Source organism: Natrix helvetica (genome assembly GCF_964273705.1).
Source record: "Natrix helvetica genome assembly, chromosome: 2".
Classification (NCBI taxonomy): Eukaryota; Metazoa; Chordata; class Lepidosauria; order Squamata; family Natricidae; genus Natrix; species Natrix helvetica.
Window position 1 is genome coordinate 115272257 of NC_138552.1, and position 17009 is coordinate 115289265.

Below are 17009 nucleotides of genomic sequence, written 5' to 3' on the forward strand. Positions count from 1 at the left end.
CCACATACCAATGACTTCATCTCTAAGGATCCTTCTGTCAAAGTACTTCGAAGATATACGTAACAGTCATTGGTCTCATTTGAGACAGTGATGAGTCTGCATATAGACAGAAGGTTGAACAATTGGCCCTGTGGTGCAGCAGGAACAACCTGGAGCTGAACTTGATTAAAAATTTAAGAGATGCAAGTGGATTTTAGGAAGAGCCCTTCTATTGTATCACTCTTACTATATTTGACAACACAGTATCATCAGTAGAATGCTTCAAGTTTCTGTTTTCTATAATGTTCCAAGCTTTGAAATGGACATCTAACATTAGAACCATCATTAAAAAGACACAACAAAGCATGTTCTTCCTGTGTCAACTTAGGAAGTTCAAATTGCCCCAGGAGCTGTTGATACAATTCTACAGAGGAATATTGAGTCTGTCATTTGTACTTCTATAACTGTCTCGTTTGGTACAGCAAATAAATAGGACAGGTACAGAGTCTAATGGATAGTTAGGACTGCAGAAAAAACAATTGCAACCAGCCTACCTTCCATAGATAATCTGTATACTGTGAGGGTCAGAAAGTCTGAGAAAATAACTACAGACCTCTCACATCCTGGGCATAAACTGTATTAACACCTTCCCTTGGGACACCACTATAGGGCATTACATGCCAAAACCATAGACACAGGGACATTTTTCCCTCGTGCCATCATTGTTCTGAATATCTAATCCTCATAGTAGTATAATGTCTAAATATATTTATCCATGTTGTATGGCTGAAATATTATTATTATCCTTCTCTTCTAGTACTCCTTCTTATTGATATCATTATTATGACTATTATTACTCTGTTGCTTTACATGTATACTGAGAGCTTCTGCACCAGAGATAAATTCCTTGTGTGACTAATCACACTTGGCCAAATAAAGTAGCCCATTCTATTTCCTATTGCTGTTTTAGATATAATTTCAAATATAAAGATGAGTCAAAAGATGTAATGTCCTTGGGTATCTTTATTCATTCTTCCCTTTAAAATAAAGATATGGAATGGCACACATTATTTTTGCTTGCAAAGTCATCCAGAGGTGAATACATTACTTTACAACAGAACTATAAATTTGATAGACCTGTGTCCTTCTCGAAAAGCTCCATAGCAAGGTCAGGAAGTTGTTTTTTGCGGTGGAGATCTGATGCTTATCTTCTTCTACTTCCTTTTCTACAGACCTGCAGGGGAAAATCTGTATTGGGAAACATCAAGGTAACTGATCATTTTACATATCACCTGCCACATACTCCACCTGGGACCCTTATTATGAAGCTTCTTCTTCTTCTTCGCTTTTAGACAGAAAAAAGGATATACCTGGATTTCAGAATTTACTTTTTAAAATGCTGCAAAGGCAACTGTTTTAAGTAATTATACATTTGTTCTTTTATGGCCAAAGGGCTATATAAAAATAAACAAATTGCATTATAAATTACCACAAATCTTCCTTTAAACTGCTTATGAAAAACAACATAATTCTTCGACCCAGATGAGGCTCATTCCAAAATGAATTTGGTAACTCAAGATAGATTCCTCTTGCATAATGCAGAAATGGTGGTACAAATATGTCATGCTTTGTATTCACCCACTTTTTGCTTCCTAATCATTCTTCTACTTACTATGCTGCAAATCATGCACTATGGCAACCAAGCTTAAATAAATTTTCAAGTTTTTAAATCAAATGCCATACTACAGAGCCAAAAGAGCAAGATTGGATTCAGTTTTGGACAAATCCATCCTCAAACTCAGATCATAATAATATACCAATTCAGAATAGCTGTTTGTTGTTCTACTTCTGGATCTTGAATGGGCAGATCAGAACACCCAACCTCTAGAGAGCTAAGGATATAAGCTTGTGTGGTTTGACATGAATAATACAGACAATCCTGCCCTCTGTTGAGAATGTCTAAGAAGGAGCTGTGTTCAGAAGCCTTAAAGAGAGGGAGGGTCTTTTTATTTCTTTTTCAAAAGGGCTAAGATATGCTGTCATTCTTTCTACTATATACACGTAACTTTTCACCTTATGACCACAATTAAGGCTAAAATTTCTGTTGTTAAGTGAGACATTTGTTAAAAGAGTTTTGCCCCATTTTACGAACCTTCTTGCCACACTTGTTAAGTAAATCTGTCTTCCCCACTGATTTTGCTTGTCAAAAGATTGCGAAAGGTGATCATATAACCTTGGGACACAGCAACAGTCATAAGTATGAACCAGTTGCCAAGCATGAGGATGCTACAAAGATTGTAAGTGTGAAAAATAGTCATGTCACTTTTTTTAGTGCTGTTGTAACTTTGAACATTCATTAAATGAACTGTTGTAAATCAAGGACTACCTGTTTACAGATTCCAACTATTCCCTCATGTAGGCATTTTTAATGCCACAAAAAGAATATTCCCACTAAAAAGATAAGTTAGTTTTTTGATACACAATAGAATTAGAAAATAAACTGAAACTACTCCAGGACAATTAACTACTACTACAATCTTGGGTCCAGTTCTCAGCCTCAGTCCAACATTGTTATTTTCCATGTCTTCTGTGATTTAAACTTTCCTTATGTTTGAAGCTAGAAAGTGCATTTCCGCTACTACAAAAGATGCAGATGCTTGTAATTATAGGAAGTGTAAGCTGAATTTCAGAAACTGTAAATCAGAATCACAGATCTTTTTGCTATTCGACATAATAAAAAAAATGTCCTGCTAATCTAATTCATTTCAGAATACTACCCAAATTTGCACAGGCTGAATGCTATCTTTCTGGTTAGCTTAAATTTGCCCCAAAGCACTTCATTTTAATTGAGCTTTTTTCCTCACCCATGACATTATTAGATTCTACATAATTCACGGTTTAATCTAAACTGAAAAAAAAATATCCCATCCATACATTTCCACTGCCAGTCTGCTCTATCATATATATGCCAGTTGGAACGGGCCCATGGACGCGTGCAGTGCACACATGCGTCATACCTGCCTGCAATGCCTCCGCAAGCCTCCCTGACACTCCAGCTGCTCAGCGGAACATCTCGCAGGTGCCGTATGCGCCATGTGCATGTGCATAATCGCCAAAGGATTAAAGGACAGGTAAAGAGCTCGTGTGGGTGGGCGGTGCCGTATGCACCATGTGCATGCGCATAATCGCCAAAGGATTAAAGAACAGGTAAAGAGCTCGTGTGGGTGGGCGGGCCGTACCAGGGTATACCGCCTGCAGCCCACCACTGATATATATGCGTGTGTATGTATCTATGTATGTATGCATGTGTATACATACACATACACACACACACACACACACTATATATAAATATAAATACGATACTTTAAAAGGTGGGAAATGAGATTGCTGGAACAAACACCCAATTAGCGAAAAAGTTTTGAGTGGACTTTATGCTGGCAAAAAGGTGTAGCTCTAGTTTATGTCTGGTTGAACCTAACCTATTATCTTCTTTCACTTAGATTAACAGTTGTTTTGCCATTCCATCACCAGCTGTGATGCTTTATTTATTATTAACCAATTAGTCTTATTTATTTGCTTTTATTCTCAAAGAAACACCATATATTTTGGGGTGTATTTTGTAAAAAGTAGAAAGAGAAAATGGGATTTTTCACAGAGTAAAAGAGAATGACAAATATTTGAAAATACCACACTTGCCAAATATAAAATTATCTTTAAACATAATTCTAATTCTACCTTTACCCAAACAATGACAGACTTGGGCCCCAAGCGAAAAACAATACTGTATATATCTAAATGTACAAACATAAGTTAAGAAAGTAAGGGAATTGAATTAAAAATTGAATCTAAATCAGCTAATCTTCTCCTATACGTATACTTATCCACTGCATTTCTTTATTTGCTACTTAACTATAACATTCAGGCTTTCCTTGTTTGTTAAACAGGTTTGGCAAAGGGCAATAATGTAAAATGATTACTACGTGAAGTTTATCTTTTACAAGAATATTTACAATTTATATATAATTTTTTCCTTAAAATGAAGCAGACTAGTGTTAGAATTAAAAATCATAGCACACTTTTCAGAGATACAGTAGGAATTCTAGCCAAATACAAATCAGATATGCAAAGAACATTAACAGAATAACAAAGTTGGGAGGGAGGTCTTCTAGTCCAAGCCCCTGTTCAAGCAGGAAACCCTATACCATTTCAGACAAATGGCTGTCCAGTCTCCTTTTAAAATCCTCCAGTGATGGAGCACCCACAACTCCTGAAGGCAAGCCATACCATTGATTGATTGTTCTTCCTGTCAGGAAATTTCTCCTTAGTTCCAGATTGCTTCTCTCCTTGGTTAGTTTCCAACCATTGCTTCTTGTCTTGCCTTCTGGTATTATAAAAAATAGGTGGACCTCCTCTTCTTTGTAGCAGCATCTCAACTATTGGAACATTGCTATAATGTCACCCTAGTCCCTTCTTTTCACTAAACTAGTTATACCCAGTTTCTGCAACTGTTCTTCACAGAATTGAACAACTCGCTCTAGCCAATTCGCCATGATCAACTTGCCATGGCCAATTCACGTGGCCAACTCACCATGGCCAATTCATGGTGGGACAACTCACCACAACAAATTCGCTGTGAGTCAACTCACTGTGGGACAATTCAACTATTCAATTATTTAAAATAATTTAAAAATCATTTTAATGTTTGTCATTCACATTTAGTTCCTCCTTTAGCATCCTTTCTCTAATGAATCTGTTTCACTATTTCTTTGATATTAATGTAACTCTTCTTCTGTGATGAATTGCCCCATAGCGAGTTGGCCATGGCGAGTTGACCACAGCGATTTGGCTGTGGCAAGTTGTCACAGACCCCATTCTTCATATGTTTTAGCTTCAGCCCCCAATCATCTTTGTTGCTCATCTCTGCACTCTTTCCAGAGCCTCAACATCTTTTTTATAGTGCGATAAGCAAAACTGGATGCAGCACTTCAGCGGTCTTACCAAAGCTTTATAAGTGGTACTAACACTTCACGTAATCTTGATTCTATCCCTCTGTTAATGCAGCCTAGGATTGCACACTGCTGACTCATATTTAAGTGATTGTCCACTAAGACTCCAAGATCCCTCTTGCAGTTACTGCTACTGAGCCAAGTTTCACCTAATCTGTACCTATACATTTGGTTTTTCTTGCCAAAGTGTAAAACCTTACTTTTTCTATATTGAATTTCATTTTGTTAGACAGGGCCTAGTGTTCAAGTCTGTTGAGATCCTTCTGGATCCTATCTTCTGGGGTGTTGGCTATTTCTGCCAGTTTAGTGTTGTCTGCAAATTTGATGAATTCCCCTTGTATTCCCTCATCTAAATATTTTATGAAGATATTGAAGAATACTGGGCAGGGATGATATTCACTTACTTTGCCTACTGATTCGCAAATGTGAGTGCTCTCATGTGCGCTTTGTTCACATGCGTCCCGTACACACATGCACTTGGCCTGTCACACATGCGCTTTGATCACGCGCAGCTTGCACACAAGCACACGGCTTAAAAACATGCCCAAATAGGACGGCATAGAGCCAGGGCGGGTGGACAGGCCCACCTGTGATTTCCACCTGTGAAATGGCTTAATATAACCTCTGCTACTGGGCCTAAGACATTTTAAAAAGGAAACTTCTACATTAGTAGCATTTAATACAATACAAATCTTTTATATTCGTTTGTGAGTCTTTCTTTCCTTCTTTCTTTCCATTTCCTATCCTCCATTTCTTTCCTTTACATTCCTCTTTTGCATATAATAAAATTCCGGAGATACTTTGTCAAACTGTATACCACATTCACATATATGGCACTACAAATAAATTGCTTCTCCTATGACATCTTTCCTACAAATGGAAGTACTGCTTAGATTCCAGTAATTCCTACAATTATCACAGTAATTCACCTGTGAGGAAATTATTGTTAATGTCACAGAAAGTTCTTCCAATTATGAGATACTGAATGATTTACATTGTGCTTAATAGACAACTCTGAAATTAAGCATGATATTCCTCTTACACTATTAACGACAGGTAAAATATTCACAATTTTGCAGTGCTACAACTAATTTCTAATAAGCCTCAAAAATTGGGAGGTTCAAAGCATGATTTTAAAAAGGCCAAAAAGAAAGTATTAGAGCCAAAGAAAATTAATTTTGATTTTTTTAGAGAACACATTTTTGTTTGACATTTATTTAGATGCTGAAATTTTCTTCTTAATTAAAACTATTCTTAGTTTTCTGTTTTACACAGTATATTACCTCTGGGCAAATAAGTGGAGATAAGTGTTCCTAAGAAATTGCTTCATTTTCTATTCTATTCACACTGTAAACATATTTCCCATCCTTAGTGACAGCGTCATCTCTATGTGCATGAACAGAATCAATGCAGGATAGAAGAAAGTGATAATTAATCTACAACATCACTTTTGTATATTTAACATAAGGATGTAGTTGTTAAAAGAAAAAAACTTGAGAATAATGGCCTTCAACTTGTTTTTAAGGAAGTGATAATGAAATTAAGAGAAATACCTAAACCTGTCAGCTCCCTTAGTCAGCATTCCAGATTAAACAGAAATGTGGACTTAAAATATCCGTTATGGTGAATAAGAACTGATCAAGGGTCAGACTCACCATGCAGAGTAACAAGTCAAGGAAGCTGTCTCTCATCTTTGCACGTTACATCAGCTAATATTTTGGAATCCATCTCTCCCCACATGGCAGCATTCTCTGTTCTCGGGTGCCATCTGTATAATCTCCTTCTTCTGCTGCCACCTATACCAGTTTTATTATTCTGTTGCAGCACAAGGGCATATAGAAGAAGTTCTTGTTCAGCTCACAGAAAAACCACACAATGGGGATCCTTTAAAGGCATGAAGTTCACTACAATCTTTCCTCCCATACCTCCCATCTCCTTCAGAACAATATTGGACAGAAGACCAAAATAATAAACTTTGCAGGTATCCTTACATATGGATACTACATGGCAGATTTAAAATACATCTGCCATCAGATGCTTCTGTTATGTTACCATCACATTTCAACACACAAGATTTTATGTTGCATTAAGCATACCTAGTTATTACCTTCCTCTTTCATAGTACCCTGTTTTTTCCCCAAGTATATTTCTAATCAAACTCTGCAATTCATAAACTTAATTGACATAGAACATTAAAAAGTAAAACAGCATTTCCTGAAAGCTGGAACTCTGGACAGTGCCAAATGTCTGTCTTATTGGATTGCCCTTTTAGTGCAAGCAAAGTGAAAATTTAATTTTGTTAAATAGCATACAAGGGTCCTATTGTTTTAATATCACTTTGCTTCTTCTCCCCAATTCCAGCAACTGCTAATTTGCATGAGCATTGACAATTATAAGGAACAATTTGCAGTATGATCCTTTCTCTTGTTTAGCTTTTTCAAGTCACAAGAGTTGCAGTAGGAATCGATTGTGTCAAAAAGCCTAAAATTGGCAAGAGAGAATGTTTTTCTCTCTATGCAATGCCTCTGGGTCAAAAATAACAGGGAAGACAATTTTATAAGACTTTTGCAGAGCAGCCATTTTTTGTTTCAAATAAATTTGCAAAAAAGTAAGCTACGTCTGAGAGAGATTAAGTATTCATGAAAAATAGAAGTTATAGAAATAGTAGTATAACAGTAAATCTTCCACATAAAAATACTGTTTTTAATCTATCTTAATCTATTTTAGCAAAATATCTTGGCACTTTTAAATTTCAAAGCAATATATTTAAGGTTAACCTGACAAAAGAAAACACTTTTCTTGTAATACGATATGTACACACTCTCATGCAAAATATTTGGGGGATGTCCATCTGGAACATTTTGTTCTTTCATATTAGCCATCATTTCTACCACTGGCTGTGTCACTGCTGTCATATGTTATGCAGATATTTGAATATTAAACCAAAAATAAAATATTAAGAAGTTATTCAGATTGTTCATTATTACCAATAAATAGCAGTATACTGAGCAACCCATATAGAAAATTCCTGAAATAAAATCCCCCTCTGAATTTTCGCAAGTAAGCAATGCCCCCCACCCAAGCCCTGATATAAGAAATAGAAAATTATATAAACTTTTTACTCCTATTTTCCGTACCTGTTAATTGATGCCGATTAGTTTTGTGCTGACTGTGACCCTGGAAAGCATCAAAGCCCTGTAAAACTTAAGCCAAGAACGTATATTGGGGGAAGGGGCAGCAAGAAGGGGTAGGTACATGGGAAGATCGAGATGGCAGAATCTGTGAAGTTACATACCACACCATCCCTTCTTTCTGTTACTGCACACTGCTTAAATTTTCTCTTGCTGTGATCGTACTTGAACACATGGATCACAATAAGCTTTAAAGTCTAATTCTGCTAAATATACACAAAATGAAGAACAAGAAAAGAAATACCATTTGCTTCCTAAAACTCATTCTTTTACAGCAATAATCATATTATGACTCAGGAAGAGAAAAAAGGAAAGCAGTGTTAGCTAATATGGGATGATCAAGAGCTGAAAGTTACCTGCCAAGGGGTTGGTATTGGATGCCACCGGGCTGCTGCGTTTATTGTTTTACCACAGGGGGGGGAAGTTTAGGGAGGAACATTCTCAAGGATTTTCACAAGCGCTCTCTCTCTCTCTCTCTCTTGTCACCAGAAAGGGGAGAAGGGAAGTTTTTCTCTGGATTGTTTGACTTTTTTTGGCTCCTGAAAAGTTTTGCAAAGAACAGTAAGAAAGTGTGAATTGTTAGAACATTCAAAAAAAAAAAAGTAGTATGAACTACACAGTGGTTCCTTAAGTGTTACAAATTCCCACCCAAAACATCAAGTAATTGACAATGCGCTAAACAAATAAAAGTCATCCAACTGAAAACTGTAACATGAGGGATACAGAAATTGTCAATGATGGTCCAAGCCATCATCAGAACATCCCAAAATTCTCCCTCCAATATCAAGACACTCAAATATATATTAAAAAGAAAAAGAAAAAGAAAGCAAAAAGATAACCTTTTGTCATAAATTCTATAATACTTTATAAATTCCTAGAACAGTGAAAAATTAAAAATGAAAGAGACAGTAGCAGCAGAGGTTACCTGTCTGAGCACCTACAATTCCATAGAGAGAACAGGAGTGGGTCGTGAGTCTCACACCAGCCAAATAGCTCATAAACCTTCTCAAAAAGAGTGAGCCATGAGAAAGAATTGTACATGTTGATACATCTTACATAGTTTAAACCCTTATACATTTAACCAACTTGAGCTCTGCTTTTATTAAATGGGAGGATTTGAAATTTAAAACAGCATTCATCAAGTCTGGTACATGTCCAATGCAGCACTTCTGAAACTGTCTTTTATTTTCCCCCCAAAATTTCACAGGTTCAAAACATTTTTCTTGGCATATCTTCTATGGTAAATTGTTGAACAAAGTCAGTGTAGTTAGATCCAACACGTTGAAAGTTTGGTCGAACACAACAACAACAAAAATAGTCCACAAAATATGCTGTCCTCCCAACATCTGTTATTAATGCTCTAACAAAGTGTTCCAGAATGAGAAGTTTTATCAACAATATAAAATCTGAGAAGATACAAAGCTACAAATACAACCTGTAATTCTATACAGTAGAAAAAGTATAAACATAGCATCTGTAAAATAAAAGCGCAAACAAAATATACAGTACTCATTAAACGCCATCATTATCACACAACCCCCAAACTTGGTTCCATTTGAATACTGACATTCGCTACAGCTTCTATTTTCCCAATTGTTCAATTCTGCTTTGCTAGTTGTTCATTTCAAATTATGATAAGTAATATTGGTAATCTTAATATACTTGTTAGTATTTTTTCCAGCAAAGTGTGATGTGTAGCACTACTCTCTACAGAACTTAAACTCTAGTTATTAGAAACTAAATTCATTTTCTTTACCAACAGTAATGTTTTTAAAGCTTCTTTTACAACATTTTTTTTAAAATGACATTATGTGAGGGAATTTTTTTCAAGCATAGAATTTCCTATGTGATTTTAAGATGTAATGCCAGTTTCTACTTCAACAATGTGTGAGACTTTTCTTTGCCCAAACGTTATTCAGTCTCTTTTCCATCTTTCCAATACAACCACAACACACACATGGCTATCACATGGCAAACACATAAACCGAAGTATAAAATCCCTTAATGTGCTCATTGTGTATGATTCAGAACAAAATGTATGTCATTCCATTGCATTTATAGTGGTGAAAATTGGGTCTATACATTTTGAAAAAAAAAATCATTATGAAAAACATTTGTCACAAACTGTTTTTCTCAAACAGTGGAGAAACTCAAATAGCCCAAATATAAGTATTAAAGCGTTGTCAAACTTCTTCTGGCATCAACTTTGTTTCCTGTGAATGTTGCAATATTTTTCTGCTAGTTTACAAAGGTTAATTCTTTGCTCATGTTTCTGAAAGTTGTGCAATCTTTTAAAGAAACCTGTATTTTAGAAGGCACATGTCTAGTTAACAAAGAGGTGAAGGGCCACAAGCAGAAGGAAAGAAAGCTACTTCGTGTTTTTCTTTTTCTGAGTTTTTTTAAATAGAAACCTTTGTATTTTTTTCAACCTACACACGCTAAAATATTGTTTCTGCTTCATCAGCTAATGTCAACAATCATCCTTCTTTTTTGCTTTTAACAATAACAATTAATTCTACAAAAATGTCATTATTGTATTTTAAAAATCTGTACAAGTAGGCATGATCAACCTTCATGAAAGCAAGCTAATACTTTTCTATTTATTCCTAGTATCTCTGTAAAGTGTTCACAAGTGGTGTTTGATACCGAAGTGAAAGTTAAAACAGCTGAGTGGTGAAATTGGCCAGTAGAATGAAGCTCAGAGCCCTGGAGGGTAAATTGTTGTTCTGAAGCACTGAGACAAAACAACCCTGCACACAGAAGCTGCCCATCCTCCAAAACCCTTTCATAAGCCAACTTGCTGTTACAAATATTCTACTGTGTCATGTTGTGGATGGCTGCTTTTAAAGTAACAGTATTTTATTTACATTTTTCTATAATTTCAATATGGTATATACCCAAAGTAAATAAATGAGTGAGAAATGGGTGAGGAGGAGGAAGATGAGGCCATTAAAACAGACCCAAAGCTGTTGTTTTGGTTATTTTATCAAATTTAATAAGAAAATGCACAGCCAGAAGTATCAGGGATGGACTGGGAGAGGAGATCATCAGGCATTCTGGAAAAAAGACTGACGAACTGGACAGACAAAAATTAATGACAAAAACAAAGCAAAATACAGACACATACAAAGGGGCCTGAGATCCACACGCTGGCGGCCTTAAATCATATTCCCATTCTGGCTGGGCCTTACTGGCAGTTTCCCAAAACCAAAACCTGCTAGTTTCTTTCAGAATTTATCCTTTGTAAATCGGGCCACTTTAGATTTTAATGCCTTCTATCAATAATAGTGACATATTAAATTTACAAAATGTAATTTTGAAATTTGCAACCATTTCAACCCTCCTCCACACCCCTCCCATATTTTCTACGCATCAGATTTTTTTTGTATAAGTTTGTTACTATTAGTGGTGATGTTGAGTAGTACAGAAATTTTTCAAATTGGGCCCCTGTTAAAGATGTAGGCATGGAGAAGGAAGTGTTGGACGAGCATGTATTAAAAATGAAACATTAACACAGCATATATCTTGCAAAAAGGACTAAAACACTAACAAATACAAGTCAATGCACATTTGTTTTAAACTAGTGTTATTCTTTTTCACATTGGATTAAACATTATTTTGTACACCAAAAGTTAACAGTGCTGTTTATCTCAGTTCTTGTGCAAAAGAAAACATGCCACTTCTGCCATCAATGGCCCAAACTGAATTTTACACACAACTTCTTCCCATCCTGACCTAAAGCAAGGTTTTAAAATTATTTTTTTTAAATCCAGATACATAGCAATTTTTTTCTCCCAAGGAAAATGAATTTGATTTTAAATCTAAGCATGTGGACACCTGTCAATACAGAAATGGCAGAAGTTGCAGGTTTATTTCAAAAGCTCATGCTGAAGTAATCAATGTTGCACCCTGTAAAACTGCTTAAAGGCTAGAATTTCATTGTGGACTGTTGTCAGGGATACAATTTTACAGATCTTATTGATAATAGATAGAAATGCTGATATTTAGAACCTTTGAATGAAATAAAAAAATGGCTGTTCTAATTTATCTCCACTCCTATAGGACATAAAGCAAAAGGTATATAATAACTAATAGGAATGAGCTCCAATGAGGTGAGGTGAGGGTTGGCAAATTATTAGTTCACAGGTGCTTCTGGGGCATTAACTTTTCAAATTACAAATAGCATAAATGAAGATGAATATTTTAATATGAGTTCAAATATAATGGCATCCCTATCAAAAACAGTTCTTATCCAGTTCTTTTCCTCCATTTCCCAATGCGGAGTATTAAACAAAGTATTATCAAATGAAAAATAGTTGTTAAAAATAACTAAACATATGTTCTGTAAGATTAATAGGAAAGCAGCATTCACAGAACATGCATGTTTTGATTCTGAGCCCCAAGTTAAAACCCTCACCTCACCTTTATAAGCTGCTTCCAATAAACAGCACTACAAGTTGGTTGTATTTTAAAAATTTTTACAAGAAAATTGGTCATAGTTATTTACATGTGGCATCACTCCACTAGGAGCTTAATCTCATTGGCTATTAGCTGGTTCATATTGAATATCCCCCCCGGGAGCTTGGTGAGCAACTCTCTCTCTGTGGTTTCAGGGTCGCTGTCGACAGAGCTGGAGCTAGCACTCATATTGTCGACAGTGGCACTAGCTGGAGGTCCCAGCTCTGGCTCGCTAGTCTCGCTAGCCGTGGATACCACAGAGAGCAAGGACATGCGTCGTGTCAAGCGACCGGGAGGAAGCAGTGAAGCGGCATAGTCCGCTATGATACCAGCTACATCTAGATTGCAAGCCTTGTCAAAGGCAATGAAACCTACATTTGCATTGGCCTCACAGACGCAGAACGAGCCATCATCCTTCATTAGGAGGTCGATGCCACAGATATCCATCCCCAAGATGTTAGAAACTTGGATTGCCAGTTGTTTCCCTTGTTCACTGAGTGAGCACATCATACCTATACCACCTAGTAACAGGAAGAAAGCTAAATCAGGGTACAATAGTATTCCAACTCAAATTCTCAATCAATAAACATATATGAGCCAGAGAGTGCTATGAGAGTTTAATGCTTATTATGGTATTGAGCTAGCATTTAAAAAATTTTGTGAGGATTTTCTATTTTAAATAAAAAAGGGATCTAGTTGCTTGTGTTAAAAATAAATGCGTTCTAGAAAAACTTTGTTGGGTAAATAAGAAGGTAACCAATACAGGCTGATATGTCTTCTTTATTTATCTTTATTTTCAATCATACCATTTATTTAACTAATTCACAATTACAGTTAGTCTTACCTGTGTTTGACCATGCATTTGTTCCCCATTCTCATCTCAAAGAGATGATATAAAGATTGAATGAAATAAAATAGGAATATAGAACGCTTATGAAAGCCGATGAAATAGTATTAACCTTGGAAACAACGTTCACAAAGAGGAGAATTGATTCAGAATATGGGCCATTTCAGAGTGTTACTTTCCAGATAGAAGAAATTACTAACCATTACTAGTACAAAGATAGTGTGGCATCCCCAGATACTAAGGGACTTGCACTACCCATATAAACCAATTTTTTAAAAAAACAGTTTTTAAAATTACTAATAGTAGAACTCTCATGAGGTTTCAATATGCCGTATTTCCCTGAAAATAAGACCAGGTCTTATTTTCTTTTGGGGTGAAAAATAAGCACTAGAGCTAATTTTCAGGGGGTATCTTATTTTTTCCCCCATGTATGGGAGGCCCACTTCTTCTGATTGTTCACAGTGACACAGGAGGCTGTGTGGTGCGCTAGTGCCACCACCGCAAAGCAGGGGGGTGCTGTCCCATAACCCCCCCACCGGTTTATCTCAGAGCCCCCACAGCCAGGCCACCCACACCCTTACATTTGCTTCAGCTCACGGCAGCAGCTCCAGCATGACCCTGCGTTGCTATCGGCCCACTTCTTCTGCTTGCTCACAGGCGCAACAGAGCAGGAGGTCGAGTGATTTGCCTGTGCCACATTCAAGAGGCAAGGTAGGAGAGTGTTGCTGTTCCATGTGCCCCACACTAGCCTACCTCAGGGCCACCACAGCCAGGCCATCCATACCCCAACACTTGCCTTGCCTTGAGGCAGCAACACCAACACACCACTTGGCCTCCTACTCTGTTGCGCCTGTGAGCAAGCAGAAATGGGCCAGTGGCCACGTGGGCTCCTGCTGCACATGGCTGCAAGGCAGGTTTCAGGGCGTGGATGACCTGGCTGGTTCTTAAACAAAATCTCATGATCGGGATAGAGAAAGTTAAATTTTTTGTAAGACCTTAAGGTGAGATTAATTTAATATTGTGGGATGTTGGGTATTAAAAAAGATTCTGGTGATTATACCATGTGAAATTGCATGATGTTGGCTCGGCACATAAAATGGCCTATCTATTCCTGCTACTTCTTAGCTGTAGTAAATGATTGGGAGAATGATCTAAAAGGAAACTGCAGAAGTAATGTAAATGTAAAGGAAATCTATACAAATACAAATATTATACAGCAATTACTTAATTTAGTGGATTTAAAATTTAATGGATAAATGGCTGCTCGATCTGAGTTTTGATCAACTTTCAGGACTTTGCCCCAAATAACAAATACAAATGTGTTGTTTGGTGAGACAGTTCATATAATAACCAATGGTTCTCATCAAAAGGTGTTTGATGTTATTAGTTTTATATGTAGAAGAAAATTTGCTATTTAGTGTATATGCAAGCTTAGGGTTAGATAGTGATTTCCCTTTTAGTCCATTAAATCGAAGTTTATTGTATTTGTTTCTTTAAAATAATCTCTACATTTAGGATAGCACTGTCTATGAAAAATGTATGCCTTAAAATTAGAATTTAAAAATTCAACACATATTGTAAATTCAAACACATCTTCATTCTTACCAAGTGAGCAATTGCTCTGCATTCTACCATCTGTTGAGCAACGCAGCATAGTGCCCACGACACGGCCTCCCACCACGATAACACGCACATCTTTGCCATGAGACTCCTCGACATATTTCTGGAATAGATATGGGGCTTCATGACGAATTAGATGGCTCAGGTCTGCCAGATGGTGTTTGTCTCTGGCTAGAAACACAGCTTTTCCTGCATCAAAAAAACACAGAAGATGAAAACTAGTCAGTGATTTTCCTGCCTGTATTTTAAAGAGCTGGAAAGGCATTGTGTCTATACATTCTCAACTTCTGTACTGGAAACATTATCCTGATAACTGGTGAATGAATATAAATAAAAATGGCAAAGCACTTATAAATTTGGTGCTACTAAAACAGCAAAATTTGGAAAATATTACCTTGAAGTACACTCACAATTTCCAGGGCTTATTCCAGTTCTCACTCCCTCAGTATAGCTCTCTCAGTATCCTTCAATCTTGGCCTGTACCATTCCGTGCTAGTCTAGTAGAACTAGGTTGCAAGAGTGTTTTGCAACAGGTTTGGGATTCTCTAGACACATAAAACAGAGGGCTGCACCAATCACAGTCTAAAGATGGCAGAGATTCCAAGGTGCTGTTCATGATTAATTGATGAATCAAAGCAAACCAGTTCTAATTAAATTGCAGTTGCCAATTAAAATAATTAGTATAGCAATGGAATATAAAACCTAGTTAAAATTCTTGCCAAATCATAATTCACCTTAAATATATTGATTCAAATGTTAAATTTATTGATAAATATCCTTTAGTTGAATACAACCATATTTAGGATAATATCATTAATAAATAAAACATATTTCATGCTATCTTAAGGAGGATTTTATAAATAATCATTTTTTTCAGTAACTAATATGAAAGATGTTGATTCTATTTAAAATTTCTTCATTAAAGAATCTAATTTACTCATGTGTATTCAAATCTACTTAAGTTTTGGGTTGTGAGCCTGTCATAGAATACAAAGCATATTCTAAAATAAACAACTAAACTAAATAAATACTAGCAATGAGAGAATACAAAACAAAATCCAGAAACTGAACTCTGTAAATAAGCGTAGGTTCCAATGCTTCGATGAAGCTCTAAGCAAAATAGTAGCAAATACACATTATTTACAAAAGTAGGTAAACTGCATACACTTCTGCTTTCATTCTCAAATAAAAGAATTTTAAAAAGTAATTCAGAGTAACATGAATTCACTCGCCATCTTCAGGCTGGGTTTTGGGCTTAAAGCGTGGTCAGAGCTGCCGTCTTTCTATAAATCTTGGTGGGGGTGTGTGGAGTGCTGGCTTTGTTTCAGTAAGTGGAATGATTGGTCATGTGGTTGTATCATGATTGGTAGATTGGTGCTTATTGATGCTGGCTGTGTGTCCGTTGTTGTTTCATGTTGTAACGACCTGGGTGGTGGGTGGGGTTCGTTTGTTGACTAGGGCTGGTGTCCAGATGTCTGGTAGGCAGGAGTTATCGTCACATTTATTCATGTTGTGGGGTGTTTCTCTATTTTGATAGCTTCCATAATTATTTTCTTGGTGAAGTGGTCAGATTTGGAGATTAACCTGGTTCCTTCAAAATTAATTTCATGTCCTGAGCTTTAAGGTGCTGGAAAAGGGAGGAAGTTTTTTATTTTTTTCTTATTGCATTCTTGTGTTCTGCGATGTGTGCATTTATTCTCCTGTTTGTTTGTCCTATGTATGTTGCAGGGCAGATTTTGCATGGTATTTCGTAGACTCCTTGGTTTCCTAGCTGGATTTTGTCTTCGGGGTTTCTTAAGATGTTGGCTATTTTTTGGTCAGTGTTGAAGGCATTTAAATGACATATGCCCTTCGGTTGCTTACTGGGAATGTAAACTGAGGCAAAACCTAGAGCGAAATCTGGCT

The 17009-nt window shown here is 36.5% G+C and overlaps 1 protein-coding gene across 6 annotated transcripts in view; it reads right to left on the reverse strand.

Moving 5' to 3' along the window:
* Window positions 1–17009, reverse strand: part of RIMKLB (ribosomal modification protein rimK like family member B) — an 83551-nt gene that overhangs the window by 3009 nt on the left and 63533 nt on the right. For 2 of the 6 annotated variants that reach the window (XM_081941809.1, XM_081941808.1), the window contains exons 6-8: window positions 15090–15293; window positions 8536–13158; window positions 1117–1213 (exon numbers count right to left, since the gene is read on the reverse strand). In XM_081941809.1, coding sequence (XP_081797935.1) covers window positions 12695–13158; window positions 15090–15293 — 668 coding nt within the window. In that variant the 3' untranslated portion in view covers window positions 1117–1213; window positions 8536–12694. Of the gene's footprint in view, window positions 1–8; window positions 292–1116; window positions 1214–8535; window positions 13159–15089; window positions 15294–17009 lie in introns of all 6 variants that reach the window. The other 4 variants (XM_081941805.1, XM_081941807.1, XM_081941806.1 and 1 more) reach the window with 4 other exon arrangements.